Source organism: Rana temporaria, chromosome 4 (assembly GCF_905171775.1).
Source record: "Rana temporaria chromosome 4, aRanTem1.1, whole genome shotgun sequence".
Lineage (NCBI taxonomy): Eukaryota > Metazoa > Chordata > Amphibia > Anura > Ranidae > Rana > Rana temporaria.
This window is the reverse complement of record NC_053492.1, coordinates 123,828,642-123,850,864: the sequence shown is the minus strand read 5'-3', so window position 1 is coordinate 123,850,864 and position 22,223 is coordinate 123,828,642. Positions and strand designations below refer to the sequence as shown.

The 22,223-nt window shown below is 45.0% G+C and overlaps 1 protein-coding gene across 2 annotated transcripts in view; it reads left to right on the top strand.

Moving 5' to 3' along the window:
* The first annotated feature begins 348 nt into the window (after positions 1–348).
* The window catches only part of LOC120936559 (calcium-binding protein 39), a 42,011-nt gene continuing 20,136 nt past the window's right edge, over positions 349–22,223 (top strand). Inside the window, exons 1-2 of one of the 2 annotated variants that reach the window (XM_040349007.1) lie at positions 349–707; positions 16,153–16,304. In XM_040349007.1, coding sequence (XP_040204941.1) covers positions 16,191–16,304 — 114 coding nt within the window. In that variant the 5' untranslated portion in view covers positions 349–707; positions 16,153–16,190. The remainder of the gene's footprint in view (positions 708–16,152; positions 16,305–22,223) is intronic. The other variant, XM_040349008.1, reaches the window with a different exon arrangement.

Here is a 22,223-nt window from a genome sequence, read left to right as displayed (position 1 = left end):
AATCTATGGCCGCCACTCCATGACTCCCAGGAATGCCCCCCTCCTTCCCAGCATGGTTCTTTTCATTTGTTATTTGTAGGTCACGCACGTACACATCCTCTGAAGTCCTCCAACCCGCCCTCACACCTCAGCAGCACGTCATGTTTCGTACAAGGCCTACCCAGCACACAGGATATCTAACTACTCGTCACCACCGTCCTTCAACAAAACATACACCCCTCCCCCGACCATAACACACCGCCTCATCCCATTCCACACCGCACAGAGGCGCTCCTCAGTTAACCACACACTCCACAAGACCGCTCTACTCCCGCCTTATCATAGAGTTCTACCACAGCGAGCGCTCCGCTGTCGCCCTCAAAGTGACGTCACCTCGCGCGCCGGAAGCTATCCCTCTGGGACCGAGAACACCATAGAGACGGGAGGAGCCGCCCGGAGTGACCCTAAAGAAGAGCGAGAGACTCCCCCCGGAGTGACCCCTCTGCCGAGACACCCGGGAGTGGAAGGAAAGGAGGGGTGCTCCAGCCGTGTCAGCTGCTTCCAGACACCCCGGAAGTGACTAGAGAGGACAAAAGCCCAGGAAGAGAGCGGAGAAGAAAGGATCCCCCCTCCGTACGTTGCCCTACACAGGAGAGACTGCACACGGGGACAGGACACACACTGATAGCGCCTGGGGGAGCCCGTGTCTGCACACCGACACCTCACCTGTAAGTATTCGGAGCCACGGCCACTACCCGTTCCCACCGTACACCCAACAACACCCACCCTGCCTGCTATACACATCCCTACCATCCACCACACTGCCTACTACATAGATGCCCACCATCCACCACACTGCCTACTACATAGATGCCTACCATCCACCACACTGCCTACTACCCACCACACTGCCTACTACACAGATGCCTACCATCCACCACACTGCCTACTACACAGATGCCTACCATCCACTACACTGCCTACTACACAGATGCCTACCATCCACCACACTGCCTACTACACAGGTGCCTACCACCCACCACACTGCCTACTACATAGGTGCCTACCACCCACCACACTGCCTACTACATAGGTGCCTACCACCCACCACACTGCCTACTACATAGGTGCCTACCACCCACCACACTGCCTACCACATAGGTGCCTACCACCCACCACACTGCCTACTACATAGGTGCCTACCACCCACCCACCACACTGCCTACTACATAGATCCCCCACCATCAGCCTATGAGAGATAGACTACTCCTACAGGAAACACAAGCACAGAGAGGATTAAAAGCTCCTTATCAGCTACTGCCCCTTCATTCTTTTGATTTTCTCCTGCAGGCACATGCACAGCCACTCCTGTTTGTTTGATTTTTAAATACCCTTTTATCCTGAGGAGGTGCTGGGAATGCCTTTCCCCACTTCTCTATTATCAAAAAGTGAGGTAGGCCTTTTTCAAGAAGGGTTTGGAGGGTAGGGGAGAATATCTGGGTTGCTGTATGCTACATCCTCCCTCGCTGATTTGAAACATTTGGTTCCCCCTTACCTTTCGTGTTGAGGCTTTTGGTATAGCAAGAGCTTGTGTGGGGTGAGGAGATCAATCTGGGGAGCTCCAGTGTTGATGGCTGCAGGTGATGGTGCCATCGCAGGTACTCTTTAACCACTTCAATACCGCACATCGTCATATGACATCCACAAAGGGGATCTCCTATCCTGGGTGGACGTCGTATGACGTCCTGTACGATGATATCTGCAGCTAGAGGCATCATTCAGATATCATTGTGTTCCAGCGGCGATCCTGCGCACCATAAGAACGATCATAGCGGCGGTTCTGCCGCTTGATCGTTCATATAGGCGGCGGGAGGGGACATCCCTCCCCCCGCCTTTCGGTGCTTCTCCGGGCTCCCCGGTGCCATCGGGGGCCCGGAGAAAGGATGGCCCTGCGCCGGATAGGAAGCATAGTGATGACTGATGGTCACGAGTCATCTCTATGACAGTCGAAGGCCCAGGGCGCGATGTTGTGACGTCACGCCCGGGTACGCGTAAGTAAACAAAGTCGCAATTGCCGCTAGTAAGCATTAGATCTGTGAATTTTTTTTCACGATCTTATGCTTTCCAGCATGGAGGAGAGATGTGGGGTCTTATTGACCCTGCATCTCTCCTTAAAGAGGACCTGTCACACACTATTCCTATTGCAAGGAATGTTTACATATGTAATAGGATTAAAAGCGATCACATTTTTTTTTTTTTAAAGTGTAAAAAATAAATAAGTAAAAATTAAAACGCCCCTGTCCCCGGTAGCTCGCTCTTAGATGCGAACACGCACGTAAGTCCCGCCCACGTATGTAAACGTCATTCAAACCACACATGTGAGGTATCGCCGCGTGCGTTAGAGCGTGTGCAACAATTCTTGCACTAGATCTCCTCTGTAACTGTAAACTGGTAACCTGTACATTTTTTCAAAGCGTCTCCTATGGAGATTTTTAAGTAACAAAGTTTGGCGCTATTCCATTAGTGTGCACAATTTTAAAGCATGACATGTAAGGTATCTATTTTCTCGGTGTAACATCTTTCATATTTTACAAAAAAATTGGGCTAACTTTACTGTTTTTTGTTATTTTTAAATTCATGAAACCAAAAAAAAAGCGTTTGAAAAATGATTGCGCAAATACCGTGCAAGTTAAAAAGCAATGACCACCATTTTATTCCCTAGAGCAGGGATATGCAATTAGCGGACCTCCAGCTGTTGCGGAACTACAAGTCCCATGAGGCATAGCAAGACTCAGACAGCCACAAGCATGACACCCAGAGGCAGAGGCATGATGGGACTTGTAGTTTTGCAACAGCTGGAGGTCCGCTAATTGCATATCCCTGCCCTAGGGTGTCTGCTAAAAAAACATATATAATGTTTGGGGGTTCTGAGTAATTTTCTAGCAAAAGAATGATGATTTGTACATGTAGGAGAGAAGTGCCAGAATAGGCCCAGTATGGAGGTGGATATAAAAGCCTGGTATTGAAGTGGTTAACAAATATCGTCAGATTTTTTTTTTTTCCCCCAAGTATACTTTGGCTTTAACATTATGGGGTGTATTTTGAATAGGCAGTGCAATGAGAAAAGCTTTTGGATTACTGAGTTGTCTACACCAGCTGATTAGATTTACTGAATTAACTGAAATCGGACAAAGAAGAATCCTTGTTTTCTTATGAATTACAGGACTTTAAAGTGTTTTGCAGTTTATAGTTCCTGTAAAGCAGGGGTCGGCAACCTTTTTCTGCTCTAAGGGCTGGATTCATGCCAGCCAGCATGGTCTGGAGATTGTGTTCCTGTCCCCAGTCCCTCACTCCCATAGTATCTTCTGCTCCCTCCCCATATCATCTTCTGCCCCCTCCCCATAGCAAGTTTCTGTGCCCCAAAGTTGCGTCCCATGCCCCCACCCCACGGAGACACAAAAACACACACTGTATGTAGCACTTTCCTACCTTACACAGGTGTAGAGCACAGCAGAGAGTGGGTGGTATCACAGGGCTGGATGGGGGTGGGAACTGCTAAAAATAACTTTACATTAACAGGCTGGTGATTGTTTGCGGGCGATCCTAGCAACCAATCACCTACTGTTTATCGTAAAAAGTTATTTTCAGCGATTCCCGCCCCGTAATACCGGACGCTTGCTGCTGTCCGATGAAGGACAGCAGCGAACATGACAGGTGCCCGTAAATGAATCGTGGTCACTGGCAGGACGGACAGTTGGCGGTGGCGGGACGGGTGGGTTGCCGACCCCCTGCTGTAAAGCCTCCTCAATTCTACAAGGCCTATATTTATATGTACACTTGCTACATTGGTATGCAGATATGATCAATAAAACATATTTATCTGGGATTTGCCCAGCTGAAACAAACTATTATACCATGAACACAGACCTTTTTTTTAAAAGCAGAGTTAGTCGCCTTCTCTCCAGCGCTGTGATGTTCTGGAGCTTCCTGCTGGCCGCTGACCTCTTCAGCCCGGCAACATGCGGGTATCGATAGCAAGTAATTTAATTGTCTGGGCCCAGATGTCATTGCTCCCACACACGTGTGGGGGGCTCAGTGTATAGCGCAGACAGGCAGGTAAGCAAATTTAATTCAGAAGAGACATGTCTCTTCTACATTAAAAAACCCTGAAGAGCGTGCTGTGATGTGTTGTAATGTTTGAAAGCAGCAAGTTCCATTTTCACAAAGTGCATACCCAATGCCATGCTTTGGTGTGAACTGAGCCTGTTGGGAATTTTTTAAAATTTCTTATTGCATTGAGCTACATCGCCTATTGGCTGTGTGCATCCGGTCTTCCAGGCCTCGGGCCAAGCGGCTGCCTTGCTGCCGTTCAGAGAATGCCTTGCATTTTGCTCAATGAAGACAAGGCGCTCTCTGATTTGATGAGGTGTGTAACGAGACCCTTACTTGCTCGGTTCCACTCTCCCGACACTCCACTCCTCTGCTGCTATGGAATCAGATTGCAGATAGCAACGTCTGATGGTTCGGTCATCCAAGGCTCCGGGATTCGAACTACAGCTATGTGCCGTTCAAGATCCATCAGAACAAACACCACTTACTTGTATGTAAGTTCAAACAGGAAACTCTTTTATTGGATGCACACAACACACTTTTATACAGTAGTTTGAACACCCCGCCCCCAACAACCGCTTTCCTATTGGTCAATTGTAAAGTACATTGTAGAAGTTGAAACAGGGTCAGCCGGGATTGGTCCGATAGCTTGAATAGGAGGACTGCTATGTGTAATGAGACAGAAGCCCCAGGGGGCAATCAAAGTACACAAACAGCCAAACGCAGAACAATGCTTTTCCTCCAGACCATGGAGCCGTCTGGAGGGGGGGTTAGCCTTAAGACAGGGCAGAAGACCCCCCACTGTGTAACAGATTCAAACACTTCAGCATTCCAAGGTCCATGACAATACCCCCCCCTGAGAAACAGTCCAACAGCCACAGTGGGACCCCGGTCAACTCGAGGATGTTGGAAAAGTAGTCTTAAGGTTCCAGGTCTGTCTGCCGGGATAACCCATCCGCCTTCCTGTTTTGAGGCCCTGGCCCATAATCGGAAGGCAAGAGACTCGCATTCAGTCCTCTCCAAAAGCCTCTGTCGCAGCTAGGTCTGTCACAAGGTGGCAATTGTAATGCCATTGCTCCACCTCATCCAGTCAGAGAACGCTTTGCCTTCATTGAGAAAAATTCCCTGGCAGGTCGATCAGGGGTCCCTGTCACCCTTCCCTTCTCTTTCTCCCATCCCTCCTCCTCATGCCTCTAATTACTGCATCGCCTGTGTCATTTGCTCTTTTTTCTTTGTTTCAGTGGCCATTTTCCCTTAGCCATTCAGCTTATGTACGGCTGCCATTTTCTTGTATGCTTGCTCTATGGAAGGGCCGCTCGGCGGCCATTCTCTTGTGGTCTGCGCGCTTTTTGTATTGTTTATACACAGCGGCCATTTTCCCAGAATCTGCACGCTTTTCTCTGCAGGGCGGCCGCTCAGCGAGCATGTTTCTTTCTGGTGCTTTTGCTATCTAGTGGCGGTGTCAGCGTTCTGGGCAGTGCAAAACAGCTGGCTTCTTTCCTGCTATCCCTCAGACATGTGCTGCGGATTCCAGGACAGATCCTTCTGTCAGGACAGGGCGGACAGCGCTGGGCAGTTTTTCTTTCTTCCCCACTATGGTGGTGAGTCCTTTGGGTCTACCGCTTTACCCTTGGTTACAAAAGCAGCAAGGAGAGTGGGTTGGTGCCGGTGCTATGTCCCCCAGGGTCAGACGAGAGGTCATTATGAGGTGTTCGAAGCGGATGCTTCTTCCCCCTTGACATGCCTGTAATAGCAACTGGTGTGCCTGCACCTACAGTATCTGTGGAGGTTAAGTCGGTAGTCCTGGAGGCCTTTGTGGCCAGGGTAGTTGTGTCGGGGGAAAAAGCGCCCCCCCCCCCACCATCATCTGGGGAGTTATCTGACTCAGATTCGGGCCTTGCTATGGCTACCGGCCCAGGATCTGAGGTTTCAGAGGATATGGCCCACGAACCTACGGACAGTGAGGATGACTCGGTGTCCGCATCAGCGCCCGATAGGAGCACTTATCACTGCGGTGCGAGACCCTTAAATTGGAGGATAAGTTGGGCTCATCTAGGGGGGCGTGTCCTGATGGGAATGGCGGCAGACGTGTCTGTGGGGGTTTCCGGGATTCCTGATTCACATCCGTGCTCCTAACTGCCTGCATCGAGCCTACATCCCCGCTGATCTACCTCCCTCAGTCCCCTGCAGGTGATCTGGGCCACAATTTCACGGGTGCTCGGCCAGCAATTGCCTACCCAGCGCAGCTCCATCTTTTCGCAGCCGCCGCCATCTTGCCGGCTGTGACTCCTCGGACCGTTCCGCTCCCGGCCTGCCTGGAGGTAAGGACAGCCATCCATCCTCTCTGGCCGGGTTGTCTGCCTGCACAGCGTGATCTGGAGGCCTGTCTGGCCGTTGGGGACATCCGTGGTGGCCGCGGTACGATCCGGCATGGTGCGGCCTAGTGAGGCCTAGTGGAGCCTGTGCAGCACCGCAGTTTCCTGAGCCGGCGTGCCGCGGGAGGGTGCCACAGCAGGTCCGGCCGTGTCTCCAGTGCTGGGATCTTCTGTGTCTATCCGCCTGCCTCCCGATACAATCTACTGACGTGGCCTGGTGTGCTGCCCCTCAGAGACTACCTATGTGTGCCAGCAGTGCTACCCCAGGAGTGAGAACCCTCTGCCATCTGCCTGCCTCCACCCCGCTGCTCTGGGCCCCATTCACCCTTGATCCTCTGGTCTCATACCCTCGCTGTTTTGACTGCTGTGTGCCTTCTGCAAAGCGACCGGTCACTGGCGATCCTCTGTGGTCTAGCAGCTGCGGCCAGCTTGGGTGGTTTCTGGCCACCTTCTGGACGTTTTTCTGGGCATAGTCATCCATCCTCCATAAGTGTCCCTCCTGGTGTCTTCCCAAATGTCCTCCAAAAAGGGAAAGTTGAAATCCAAAGCTACCAAGACCAGCACATCGTTACCGGAGCCGCCGCCCTCTTCCTTGCAAACGAACCCCAAACTGGTCGGGCGAATCTGGTCTCTTCTGGCCGACCTTGACATGGACGCTTCCATGTCAAGGTCGGTGTGGCACTGACAGGCTGCACCCCACCGCTCCACCCTAAACAATTATTTCCTCCTCACCCTAGTTTTTTTTAAGATAAGGGGGGGTGGGAAAAATCGGCCTAAAATATCGGTCGCAAAAATCGGCAACAGATATCGGCCATCGGCCGGCCCGATTTTCAAATATCGGCATCGGCCAGAGAAAAAACCCATATCGGTCGACCTCTAGTCGTTACATCCGGAGGCGTTACAACTCGTTTGCAACAGGTGGACGTTCTGGCTTTGCGACTCAATCAAAAGATGTTCAGGTTTGAGGCTGGGTCAAGAGACCCCTGGGCCGACGCGTTGGTGGCCCCGTGCTGGCAGTATCGGCTGATTTACGCATTTCCCCCACTGAAACTACTGCCTCGTCTGCTTCGCAGGGTGCAGACCGAGGGAACCCCGATGATTCTAATTGCTCCGGATTGGCCTCGTCGTCCTTGGTACGCCGACCTGGTGCGTCTGGTGACAGATGTTCCGTGGCAACTACCGCTGCGAGAGGACCTTCTGTCGCAAGGTCCCATTCTTCATCCTGCTTTACAGTCACTGGCTTTAACAGCGTGGCTATTGAAAGCCAGGTTTTGAGGGACCGTGGCCTGTCGGATGCGGTTATTGCTACCATGTTGAGAGCACGGAAGTCTTCCTCCTAGGAAGACTTATTATTGTACTTAGAAGGTGGCGCATTTTCTGGTGAGCTCTTTTGTACAGGGGGTTCGACATGTGGCCCCGCCTGATGCGTGCGTTTCTGCCTCCGTGGGACTCTAACGAGCGCCTCCATTTCCTGTCACGGCACATTCTACCCGGGCGATGGGTGCCTTCTGGGCTTTCCGACATCAGGCGTCTGTCTCCCAGGTGTGTAAGGCGAGACAGACTTTTACTTTTACAAAATTCTACAAGGTTGATGTGAGTGCATCTTCAGATGCTAGCTTTGCAGGTGGCCGTTTAAGTTGCATCTCCTCTGTTGAGGAGCTCTGGTTATATTTGGGGTGAAGTTTGTTTTGATTGCTGTTCCCACCCCTCGTTTTTCTGACCGTGCTCGGGGACGTCCCTATTGTCAAGTGATTCTGCTGTGTCCGTCCATGGACGATAAGAGAAAATAGGAATTTTGTTCTCCACCGTAAAATCCTTTTCTCTGTAGTTCATGGACGGACACAGCACGTCCCCTCCTTTTTTCTGTTTGTACTGCTTTTTGACGAACTGAGGCTGCTATGTGCAGTAAGAGGGGTTGTATCTAGAGGGACTGCCCCCTGGGCGGTACTGTACAGTTTACAGTTGTATTAATGCTTTAACAATATTTTCTGCCTAGTCCTCTCCTGATAGAAGGGAAATACCCTATTGTCAAGTGATTCTGCTCTCTGTCCATGAACTACAGAGAAAAGGATTTTACGGTGAGGTACAAAAATCCCAATTTTTTTCAAGAATCGTACTTGCCTAGGTGGATGCAGCATCGGTCGCCCATCAGTTCTTAGACTGAGAACCGAGCGATCAAACGACGATCACTCGGTTCTCAGAACTGCCTGAGCAGTCACAAGCTCTTTGCTCTGCCCCCTGCTCACTGGACCACTGGGCTGTAGAGGGGGTGGGAGCAGCGAGCTCAGGCTCCCAGTGGCTTGCTGATCCTTGTGCCGATTCAGGCATGTGGGAGGATCCTGACCATATGGTCGCATTCTTTCCCGAGCCTGGACTGGCTCTGTGATGTCAGCCGACAGTGGGCTTCAGCCTGCCGTCTGCTGAAAACAGCTCACAAGCATGCAGCATGAACTGCATTCCTGTGATCCATAGAAGTACAGCCAAATGAGCTTTGGCTGTACTTTTAACCATTTAAGCCCCAGACCTTTAGGCAGCTAAATGCCCAGGCCAGGTTTTGCGATTCGGCACTGCGTCGCTTTAACAGACAATTGCGCGGTCGTGCGATGTGGCTCCCAAACAAAATTGGCGTCCTTTTTTCCCCACAAATGGAGCTTTCTTTTGGTGGTATTTGATCACCTCTGTGGTTTTTATTTTTTGCGCTATAAACAAAAATAGAGCGACAGTTTTGAAAAACTATTTTTACTTTTTTCTATAATAAATATCCCCCAAAAATATATAAAAAAAACTTTTTTTTTCCTCAGTTTTTTTTTTACTACTAATGGCGGCGATCAGCTTTTTTTTTTTTTTTTTCTTTTTCGTGACTGCGACATTATGGCGGACACTTCGGACAATTTTGACACTTTTTTTTGGGACCATTGTCATTTTCATAGCAAAAAATGCATTTAAATTGCATTGTTTATTGTGAAAATGACAGTTGCCGTGCCGGTACGTCGATCTGCCCAGCCGTGCCATTCTGACGACGTATATCGTTGTGCGGCGGTCGTTAAGTGGTTAAGGAGCAGCTTACTGGTCCCAATTAACTTTGCATACTCCCCAAATTCTAATCATTGGCATGTAATCTGGAACACAAGATTCTGTGTTCATGAATTGTGATGGTAAACTTAATGGGGTGTACTTTCTTTTTCCCTGTGTCATATCTGCTTGTTTAGATCAGGGGGTCTCCAAACCTAAACAAGGGGCCAGTTTACTGTCCTTCAGATTTTAGGGGGACCGAACTGTGGGCGTAATTGTGCACAATTGTTGGTGTTATTGGGATAAATTCTGCCTCATCGTTGGTGTTATTGGGAGGAATTGTGCCCCATTGTTGGTATCGGTGAATGAACTTGTGCCCCAAGGGCTGGATAAAAGCAAGAAAAGGGTGGCAGTTTGGAGACCACTGGTTTAGATTATAATAGTGAATGCCTCATGTCATTTGTTGAAGTATATCACCTTTTATCTGTAGGCACTTTTTTGAATGATGTTCTAACATTTGCCTGTTTTGTTTTATATTCAACAATTTCCATATAGGATTACTTTCACTACTATGATTTACTACATTTCTAACAGCACTTTGCCATAACATATGCAAAATGTCTGTAGAACAGAAGTGGATAGGCGTCAGAATTATGTTGACAAAAACCTTGGAATGAATGAGCGTTGTCTAGTAATGTAGAGAAAATGTGATGCTTTCATTCGTGTAAGGAAAGCTGAATTTGGAACGGTGGCAGGTGTATGACACTGAGCCTTATAGAGCACTTTGTGGGGTGGAAATGCAGTTTGACTTGTTCATTACACAAACTGATTCAAGTATAGCTGTACTATCCATTACTTCATCATATGCCAACTCCCAAGAGTGTTCATGCACGTTTTGGTATTTATTTTAATTGCAAATATTGTACAACTCAAATTCCTAAAAAGTTGGGACGCTGTGTATAATATACATATAAACAGAATGCAATGGTTGGTCAATCCTATAAACTCGTATTTTGTGCGCATTAGCAAAATATAAAACCAATCAAATGTTTAAACTGAGAAAACTTGCCATTTTAATGAGGAGGTCCAGCCCCCCACGAAAAAATAAGTCGGCAGCTACAAATACTGCAGCTGCACACTTTTAATATGTGGACACTTCATGTTACAGGGAGCCCGCAGTGTCGGCTCACCAGTCGATCGACTGCAGCTGCCGGCTTTCCTGGTAAGTGAACCTGACAGTGAAGCCTTTCGGCTTCAGTCTGTTCCCTACTGCGCATGCGCGAAGTACACTGCCATTTCTTATTGGTGCGACGGAGGAAGGGGCCTGAAATTCCGAGAGACGGGGTTGCGGTCCCCATCTCCTGGAAGTGGGGAACGATACCTGTGAAAAATGGGTACCCATTCCCCGAAATGTGGCACTGGAGGGGGGAGGAGACGGATAAGCGGAATTTCCACTTTTGTGTGAAACTCTGCTTTAAGAAAAACGTTAATTTTGATGGCAGCAACATGTCTCAAAGTTTGGACCTGGCCATGTTTACCACACTGCAGCACCCCCTCTTCTTCTTTTCACAGCACTCTAAATGTCTCGGAACTGAGAAGACCGGTTGCTAGAGTTTTGGGAGAGGAATGTTGTCCCAATCTTGCCCGATCTAGGATTCTAACTGCAACAGATTTTCAGGGGCTTCGGCAGTGCTTCATTGGGAAGGGGGAATTAACAGTTTAGGGCATGTAGTTTGTCTCTGGTGTAGGTTTCCTTTTAGGGCAAATGTGTTATTAGAAGTGTTACTGTTTAAGGTACGGCCTTTCGCTTTACTGGAATTTTGAGAATTAAAAATAAAATAAAAAATTGCGCTAGAGCCTAATTGTGCTCAAAAAAATAAGCAAGCTAACACAATATTAAGATACAAAGTACATAAAACCTACAAACCAAACAGTGTAGTGCTATATCCTATAAACATTGGATATAGCGCTACATTGGTTAGCATAACCAATTACTCTGATATATTTAAAAAAAAGTTCCATTGGTCCAGTTTGTAGGAGTATAAATATGTATGTATGTATACCATACTTGGCTGATGTAGCTAGAGGCTGAAAATGCAGTGCCTTGAAAAAGTATTTACGCCTCTTTAAATTTTCCACATTTTGTCATGTTACAACCAAAAAACGTAAATTATTTTATTAGGATTTTGTTCTAGACAAACACAAAGTGACACTTACTTGTGAAGTGTAAGGAAAATGTATATATGGTTTTAAATTATTATTTTTTAACAAAAAGTGTGTACATTTGTATTCGGCCCCTTTTACTCTGATATCCCGAACGACCAGTGGATTTCAGCCTAGGATTTTATCTGACATTTTATTGGATGTGTGGAAAGTTTTTAGCAATGTTGTTCCCAATAAATCATACGGTTTTACGCTATGTTGAACGCTTTGAATGGTCGTTTACCATTTTCTGGATACAATTTCAAAGAATTTTGCCATTTATCATTATTTATCTTTGTTTGGAAACACTTTTTTTCCTTGGACTCGTGTTTTTTTACTTCATTATTACTCACCTAGCATGGCAATTTATATATTGCACCATTCCCACCGTGAAACATGGTGGTGGCTAGAGCTGCACGATTCTGGGAAAAATGAGAATCACAAATCTTTTGCATAAAATGAAGATCACGATTCTCTCACGTTTTTTCCATTTTTTTTAAAAAAACCTACCTGAAAGCCATAATGAGCTAGTAGTTGGTCAGAGTTGATGGGAAGATGGATGGCGCCAAATACAGAGTGTGGCGTAGGTTCACCTTCCAGCAGGGCAGGGACCCTAGACATACAGCCCGAACTATAATGTATTGGCTTGGATCAAAGCATATTCATGTTAGAATGGCCCGGTCAAAATCCAGACCTAAATCCAATTGATAATCTGTGGCAAGACTTGAAAGTTGCTGTTTAGATGCTCGCCATCCAATCTGGCAGAGTTTGAGGTATTTTGCCAATAAGAATGGGCAAAAATGTCTCTAGATATGCAAAGCTGGTAGAGACACCCCCAAAAATGCTTGCACCTGTAATTGCAGTAAAAGGTGATTCTACAAAGTATTGACTCGGGGTTGAATATAAATGCACGTCACACTTTTCACATGTTTATTTGTAAAAAAAAAAAAAATATATAGAAAACCATTATTTCCACTACACGATGATGTTCCACTTTGTGTTGGTCTATCACATAAAGACCCAACAAAGTACATTTACGCTTTTGGTTGTAACGTGACAAAACGTGGAAAATTTCAAGGGATGTGAATACTTTTTCAAGGCACTAACTGCAAAGCATTCCCTGAATGGTGCCTGGCCAGTATTTACAGTGCATTGAGCCAACTGCATGGCAGAACCTGAATGAAAGTGGAGATCGCTGAAGTAGTGGCCTCTACTTCATGGTTTTCCAGCTTCCATTTAGTGTAGATACCTTTTAACATACAAGTGCCTAAAAAAAAAAAAAAAAACCTTTTATATCTGCTCTCAAAAGCCCTGATAATCTCACCCACAGAGTGGTTCTATCTGGTATTAAAGCTGATCTCCATGTTCCTTGCACTTTAGTTAGTTTGGGCCACGCTGTTCCACACCTATTTCCTTTGCAAAGTACTGCATTAGCTCTAAGCACTGTGTACTGCATGAAGCTACAGCTACATAAGTACACACTGCTGATTTCCGACTGTGAGACGGACATCTCATCTCACACATGGAACAATGTAGAGCTTTTTTGAATGTTCTTAAAGGAGATTTCCAGCCTTTTTATGTTTATTAAAAGTCGGCAGCTACAAAAAGTGTAGCTGCTGACTTTTAATAAACACACTTGCCTGCTTCACGGTCCAGCGATGCGGCCGCCCGGAGCGTCGCTCATCCCTCCCCCCCCTCTCCGCCGGCGCCTCAATTCACACTGTGGGTACCCAGACATGACAGCTTTTGGCTTCACGGCCGGGCACACACTGCGAATGCGTGAGTCGTGCTGCGCTCTAGGAGTGGACAGGCGATCTCCTGGGACCTGTCACGTGTCCCAGGAGATTGCCTAGAGGGAGGGGCCGCCTAAGGCGAGAGGAGGTGTCGCCTAGGCGGCCCGTAGGTGGAAGTAGGACAGGAAGTCCCACTCCTACCGAAGCCCCCACTACCCCCCCCCAAAAGAATTGCATGCCAAATGTGGCATGTAAGGGGATGAGGAGCGCTTAAAGCGGAAGTTCCACTTTTGGGTGGAACTCCACTTTAAGGTTGGGGCTTGAGGGGGGATGCTTATTCTACTGTGAAATGGTCAGTATTTTTTTGATCCAGGGGGCTTGCGTGACATTTGTGAGGGCAGTGTGTGTTTGGAGTACTAAAAACCCTTATGGCCTAAAATGTTTTTTTTTTTTTTTTTTTTTTCAGAGATGTACTTAAAAGAAGGGTAAATAAACCATATTGCTTAGTTAGTTCCAAGGACATGTACAACAAAAGGATGACATTGGTAGTCAAAATTGTTTGAAAAGACAAACATCTAAGTAGGAGGGTATCTAGATAAACCCTGAATAGTGGATAGGAATGCAAATGATTTGTTTCCAGGTGGCACTTTAATGCCTGACCTTTGAGCAATGGGTGTGGTTGAGGGTAATGGGTAAACATTTGTATGTAGTGACCTTTTTCAGATCTCTTGCGTTCCTGATGCAAGGTCTTGACAGGTAAATAGTGCAAGGGCTCTTTCAACTGCAAGCTGCTGGTCCTATAATGCTGAAATGTCTACAAGATTTTAGAGATCTATAAATTTCCCAAGCTGTAAAGCTGGCTTCACACATTGCAGTCTAATCCTGTGCTTTCCTTCAGATTTACCAATGACTGTATAGTGCGCTAAACTCTTGTTGGGTAATCTAAAGCAGGTGACTCATGTTTGGTCGCTTGTACAATCTCCTTTTGAGTAATGTTTTTAGTGTTGGGGCCTACCAAAAAAACAATTGATATAAAATTACTGTATATCCAATCATGACATTTATTTAGAATGCCTCAAGTAATAGTCACATCAATCGCTTATATGTACAGTATACAGGGGTCGCCAGTAATATGGGCCCTCCTGCACACTGGACATTTTTAATGCTGCCCCTAGTGGTGTCTGGCTTTTTATTTTTATTTTTTAGGGTTTACTTCCTCTTTAATCCATCTCCCTTAAACTAGTTGGATCTTGGTCTATAAGAGAATAATCTGTCAGCAGGGAAATTGAGTGATCTTAAAGCAGTGGTTCTAAATTTCAGTACCCCCAACAGGCCATGTTTTGGGAATTTCTCATCTGCCCAAAATACCAAGCCATTGATTTAAAGAACCTGTGCAAGATTAAGGAAAATCTGCAAACATGGCCTGTTGGGGGTACTCGAGGACTGAGAACCACTGATCTAAAGAACAAACAAACTTTGTAAATTTCTTGTTGCAAAGTACAGTGGAAACTTTTTTTTTTCACTAAATACTGTGCCATACTAGTTTGATCATTCCGGTGCCCAACCTCCAGCTGGCTTCTGTGTTTACAATCGGCACTGGTAGGTTAGTGAATACAGGACCAGTTCTACAAGGTTCCACTGCAGAACAATGGCACGTTTTGCCTCAAAAAAAGCCTGTGTATAGAAAAGCTGAAAATGGGCATACACCTTTAAGTGGTGTCTATATGGCCTAATAATCCAGCAAGCATGGAGTAGGAAATAATCTAAAGACTCTAAATTTGTTTAAAATACATACCAAAAATACTTTTTTGTGTAACTATAAGCCAGTGAAACTAGCAGATTGGAGTACATTTTGAGGCGCACACACAACGTAAATATTTTAAAAGCCCCTGTCAGACTAGCAAATCTTCCAGCAATGGGAACACCAAAGTGATTGTTACTGTTATTATAAAAAAAAAAAAAAAAAAAAAAAAATGTTATACTTGCCTCCTCTGTGTAGTGGATTTGCACAGAGCAGCCTGGATCCTCTTCTTCTCGGGTCCCTCTTCGGTGCTCCCGGCCCCTCCCTCCTTTTGAGTGCCCCCACAGCAAGCAACTTGCTATAGGGGCTCCCGAGCCAAGCCACAGCTCCCTGTGTCCATTCAGACACTGAGCTGCGGCCCCCTTTCTCTTCTCATTGGATGACAGCAGTGGGAGCCAATGGCGCCACACTGCCGTCTCAACCAATAAAGAAGGGAGTCCCGGGCAGCCGAGACACTCCTACCCCATTGCTGGATCTAAATGGGGCTGAGGTAAGTTTTAGGGGGGGTTGCTGCACACAGAAGGTTTTGTGTCTTGCTGCATAGAATGCATGAAGATAAAAAAAAAAAAAAAACTTCTGACTTTACAATCGCTTTTAAATAAGTTGCATGCTTCTACAGCACTGCTATCTCTCTGGCTATTATCATAAAAGCAGCACAATGCCACCCGTGACTGATTCCCTGGTTTGTCTTTGGTCTAGTTGTGTCTGTTTATTTTTAAAGTAGCAACCAATAACCCGCTATTGTACATCTATTGGTAAAAAAATTGACAAATTCCAACACATTATATGCCAAGATATAATAAAAGACTTTTGTCTGCACAATATTGCTATCTTGAAGGTAAATGAATTTTTCTAGTGACTAGCAGAGGGGTAAATTGTTGGTACAATGAAATGGTATCCAGTGCAGCTGCTAATATTTGTTTTTTCTTTTTATTTCCAGGTATTTCATAAATCAGTGTTACATTAGCACTAGCAAACATGCCATTCCCCTTTGGGAAGTCCCACAAGTCTCCTGCAGACATAGTGAAGAACCTAAAGGAAAGCATAGCTGTATTGGAGAAACAGGACATTTCAGACAAGAAAGCTGAGAAGGTAATATATTGTGGTTCTCTTCTGTTTGAAAAGTCTGAACTCTACAGCCACCCAGTTAATTTTTAAATTGCATCAATATGATTTTGTCGCATAAATTTAAAGCTTAACGCCATGCAAACTAAAAATCCTTTGCTTGCTGCGCCCACGCTTTATATGGTTAAATGATCGGTTATGTCTAATGAACAGGGTAAAACTTTGCTTGCCTCATCCTCCGCTTGTATTATTAGACTTATCTCTGCAACCTCTCCTCCCCTGCGCTCTGGTCTGTCAAGGATGATGTGTTGCATTTTTGGTGCGTTTTTTGAGTCGCATGTCCAAGTTGCACAGGTGCATGCTGGGAAATGGGCACTTAGAAAACGCACAAAAAACGCATATGCATCTCTGTAATAGAGCAATGTGAAAGCAGGAAAAGTTGCATAAAAATCAAATCGAATTCAGATTTAATGAAATGGACCTAGCCGGTCATCTGCTGTTTTGGCATGTCTAAGTGCTCCTTGTTTTAAGTTGCCTTTAAAATTAAGCAACAAACAATGACTGCAACTTCTTTATTAATTTAATTGCATGTTCTTTCTTATTCCATTGTAAGCAGCACAAACCTTGGTCTTCTCCACTGTATCAGTCTTGGAATAGCATTGTTTACTGTAATCAGTAAACATGGGATGATTATTTTCCTTTTACTCTGTCTTTTCTTAGACATTCCTAGAATTCCACACGCTTTGGAATTGTTATACAATGTTTCTTAAGAGAAATAAACCCATTCAAATGCGTGTATCATTTACCCAACTAGTCAAGAACAAATAAGGGCTCCACAATGCAAAATAAAATAAGAGGTATTCTTGCTGTGATCTTGGACCCAAGTCCTAACATATTACGGTACTTCTTTTTTTCACGTGGTTTTTAAAGTATTATCCTTAGGTGTGGTATGGATTTTAAGGGGAACCTCACGGGAAAGAAAAAAAACGTAGTGGGGCTCCAAAACCACGCTTCACCCCTTTATTTTTTCCTCAGTTTTAAATTGCATTTTAAACTGACGCGTGATAGAGAAGTGTTGTCATAGAAGTCAATCGGCCTGTAATTCGCACCTAAAACGCACAGAACCTTTTCCAATTCGCACTGTAGATGCCTTGCATATATGTGAACGGCTTCAATGGAAACTAATGTTATTTCACATGTCATGTGAATTGGATGCTATTTAAAGCACATCCAATTTGCATATATGTGAGCCGGACTTAAAGCAGTAGTTAACCACAGGTTTAGATAAAAAGAAAACATCCCCTGCAAGACAATGCCATTATGTGCTAGTATGCATTAATACTAGAACATTATGAGAAACATGCCTTAAAACTAAGCCCTCTAGCGTCGCGCTGACAGGGCTTCCATCTTCCCCGGCCTTCCTTCCAGGTTTGAGGCTCCGGGGACATGACGACATCACTCCCGTGCATGCCGCCGTTTACGGCACAGGCTCCAAAGGTCCGGCTCTGTATTCTGGACCCTCAGAGTGCATCTGCCGGTGATGTTACTGGCTGCATGCACTCTGAATATCTCCTAAACAGTGCAAGTTTGAGGGATTCACAGTTCCTTCAGGTAAGCCTTATAGGCTTACCTGTAGGTGCAAGTGGTGGAACACCGTTTACTGCCATGTTAAAGTGGAATTAAACCTGCATTGGAGGAGATGAGCTCTTCATAGTATGCAAGTATGCTGTTACACACCCACCTTCTTAAGCCACACCTACCAGCTATTGTGCTGTCCTCCAGTAATAAGGAGACTGGGATCTTCTCAGTACTTCACCCCTGCTGCTGCTTTTCCTTTGGGGTTCTGCAGGGACCACCTTCAGCAACAGGCGATGAGTTACTTTGTCCCCAGGGCTTGGCTGTATTCTTTTAATGACGAGAATAAGCTGCTTAGATCATGCACTGTATAGTGTACACAGAACACACAAACTCTCATATATATTTTTTAAAGCAGGGACCTTAGAGAATAAAATGGTGGGTTTTGCAATTTTATGTCAAGCGATATTCACGCAGTGGTTTTTCAAAAGCTTTTTTTGGCAAAAAATACTTTTTTAAATCTTAATGCAAAGAAATACAATACATAACTCAACTTTTTGATAAAATATTAAAGATGATGTTATGCCAAGTAAATAGATAACAAACATGTCACACTTTAGAATTGCGCACGCCCGTGCAATGGCTACAAACTATGTAAATTTTACTATTTATAGGCGACACTTTAAAATCATTTAAAGGTTACCACTTTAGATTTACAAAGAAGATCTGGTGCTGGAACTACTGCCCATAATCTGGCATTCATGGTGATACCTCACGTGTAGGACGATCACTGTTGGCGTGCGTGGGGGGACAGGAGCTCTTCAAAATATTTATTTACACTGTCGCTTTCATTTTTATTTTATCACTTTTATTGCTCACAATAGTTGTATAAACATCCCTTGTGACAGCAATAGGCATGTGACGGGTACCCTTTATGGAGAGATCCCTCATCTGCCCTAAAAGCATTTTATCACACCAAGATTGGTGAGATCAAATGCTTTTAATTTTTGAAAATGGTTCCGTTTACGTCCTGGAAGCTGGAAGTGATGTCAGGTCATTGCTTCCAGGTTACCATATGCAGAGCCGAACTGGTCTTTGGCTCTAATATCACCTGCCAGAAGTGCCAGCTAGTAGTTTTAGACTCCTGGTGGGACTGGAGATCCCGGTGAGGGGGTGCCCTCTCCCACTGCTTATAAAAGTAATCCAGGGGCTAGTTGGCCGCTAAGGTTTTTTTTTTTTACAAGAGAGCCGACTGTCGGCAGCTGCAGGCATCATCCTGGTATACACTTGATACCAGGTACGTGACTGGTCGTCAAGCTGTAAAACGCACACAATTCTAACTTCTTATGCTTTTATTGAACACACCCATTAAACATTCCCTGGAGGAAAAAGTAAGTGAACACTGCTGCCGAAGTCCCTGTGAGGAGTGCAGGTGCTTTTTAGTAGCATATTCCATGTTATACCTTAAATACAGGTGTAACATGTTACTAAAAGTGAACTTTTCCTTTAAACATATGAGCCCCAGGATTTTGAATAAGCAAGTTTGTAGTCTGGTTGTTTTTACATACAATTGTGGTGTTTCCCGAAGGCCCCTTTCACACTGGGGATTGCAGATGAGGCTTCGCTTGAAAAACGCCCAATGTGCTGGTAAAGCACCGCTAAGACCCTAATGTTTTAGGGCGTTTTTGCAGTGTCTCCAGTGTGAAAGGGTAAGGCGTTTTTACAGCGCTTGCAATTCATTTTAATGGAGAGGGGTGTTTTTGGAGCATTTTTTTTAAGAGCCCAAAAGCTGCTCCAAAGATGCTGCTTGCAGGACTTGTTGTGAAAGGGTCCATTGAGATGCATGGAGAGCGTTTTAATAGCGCTGGTTTTAACGCTAAAACGCTTCAGTGTGAAAGGGGTCTTATTGCCATATTTGAACATGTAAATGTAATCCTAATCATCCCCCTGTATTATGGCAACATCCATAATGGGAGCTTTTGGATGTCCCTGTCACATTGGGTGTGATCATGGGAAGTGATTCATGTCTGATTCGGCAGCTGTTTATAATAACCTAGATACGTCAATCTTAATTGTCCTGCCACAACCTGTTTTTATGTATGACATATATATCAGTCTGCAGTGTTGCCTTTCAAGTACCAATTACAGACGGTTACTAAGCACCTCAATGATTTGTTGGCCATTGACTGTTGAATGTTCATGCAGGTTCTTCTAGAACTAGTTACATCCAGAGGAAGAACAGGGTGTTCTGAGGAGCCACACAAGATGACCATTTATTCATCTCAAATGAAGAGAGTTAAAAACTCAGGCTTAAGCAGTACTGCAGAAAATATGTTTTTTTGTATACACCACAAGTCTAACACAGTACCTCTAATCTTATGATTATCGCTGTACTATCAGAGCTGTGATAAGGAGATCAGTTGCTCTCCTTCACAGAAGACGCTCAGTATTTTTTTCCGCCCCTTCTCTCCTTTTGTCTAATCACAGGATGCCTAGATTTTCTGTGACTAGACGAGGATGGGGTAGCCAAACTATAGGATCTCTTTCCTGTATGAGATCAACAGTACACAAAGTATAGAACTGAATTTCCGGCATTAAGGAACCTATGATTTCTGAGCACACCGCAGTGATCCAGACCTAGGCTAATCATAAGAGGTAACTTGTTGGACTTGTGGTGTGTACAAAATAAACAGTTTTTCCTTATGTTTTGCTTTACAGTAAACCTGACTAGTCCTAAAAAAAAAAAAAAAAAAGTTAACGGTGCAGAAGCACAAAACCTTATAGCAGTGATGGCGAACCTTGGCACCCCAGATGTTTTGGAACTACATTTCCCATGATGCTCATGCACTCTGCAGTGTAGTGGAGCATCATGGGAAATGTAGTTCCAAAACATCTGGGGTGCCAAGGTTCGCCATCACTGCCTTATAGCGTATTCAAGTAACCATGTTCTACAAATCCATCATTTGCCCTGTGGAATTTCCTCCTTGGATTCTAGGCTGAGCTACACACAGAATTGACTTTTCTCCAAGTCTGCTCAACTGAAATGCCAAACTGTCAGTGGGACAGTAGACTAGGTTCTGACATTTCAGTTCAATATTTTTTTTTTTAGCTTTAGGGCACTTTCACACTGAGGGCATCGGCGGTAAATCGCTGCAGTTTTTAGCGGCGCCTTACCGTCTTTTTAGCAGCACTTTTCGACAGCTAGCGGGGAGCTTTTAACCCCCGCTAGCGGCCAATGAATGGGTTAATGGCGCCTGTGCAGCTTTCATTTCAATGGGCAGGGGCGCTTTAGGAGCGGTGTATTCACCGCCCCTAAAGCGCCCCAAAGATGCTGGTTGCAGGACTCTTAACGTCCCGCAAGCGCACTGCTCCAGTGTAAAAGCACTCAGGCTTTCACATTGGAGTGACAGGAGAGGCACTATCTTTAGTGCTAAAATGTCTAAAAGCGCCTCAGTGTGAAAGTAGCCTTGCGCCCATTTCACACTGCCATGACTTCAAAGCCGCGCTATTTTGCCACCACGCTTTTGCTGCGATTTCAGGGAGACTTGAATCTGTACTCTCTTCAAAGTTGGACCAAAGTAGAGCAGGGACTACTTTGAAGTCGTACGAATATGAATGGTTGTCATTGGAAATCATGAGGAACGACTTGTCATGCTACTTTGCAGTCCCAAATCGTGACACAAGTGTGTCACGATTTGTGTTACTCAACAATGACATCATATATATAAAAAGGTAAAGTCAATTTCTGAACAAAATGTACAAGAATTACAGGTAGAGTGCTTCTGGCGCTACTTCTATGAGGACTGGGAATGATCATTTAAAGTCTTTCTCAGAAAGATAACATGAAGTGTGAATACACACTTGAATAAATATACAGGAGTAGTGTTGATTAGATTTTATTTATCATATGGCTTATTTTTATGTTCAGTATGATGTTATAATGCACATAAAGTCCAAACTTTCAGCTCTGAAAAGCTTTCAGAGTGACTGATGGGTTATAACTCTCTCTCCTTTTTTGCTCTATCCAAAATAATAAATAAAATAAAAGTTTTGCCCATAGTTCTAATTAAAGATAAACCTGCAATGATTGAAATGTTTTGAAAAGGCTTGTATCCACGTTGTCTCTGGCTTCTATAGACCAACAACAAGCACCCAGGTCAACAAAGTTAGAAAAAAAGTCAAAAGTTCTAATTTGTAGCATCTCATAAAATGGTAAAACAAGTACAAAAAACAGGCAAATGCAATTTTAGATGTTAGTTACAATGTCTCTCTTATGGCAAGTTTATTAGTGCAATTATTCAGTCTTTTATTTGGAGAGGTTTAGGTGTACCACATAGTAAGTTGTTTACCCCTGCTCTTCAGATTCTGCTG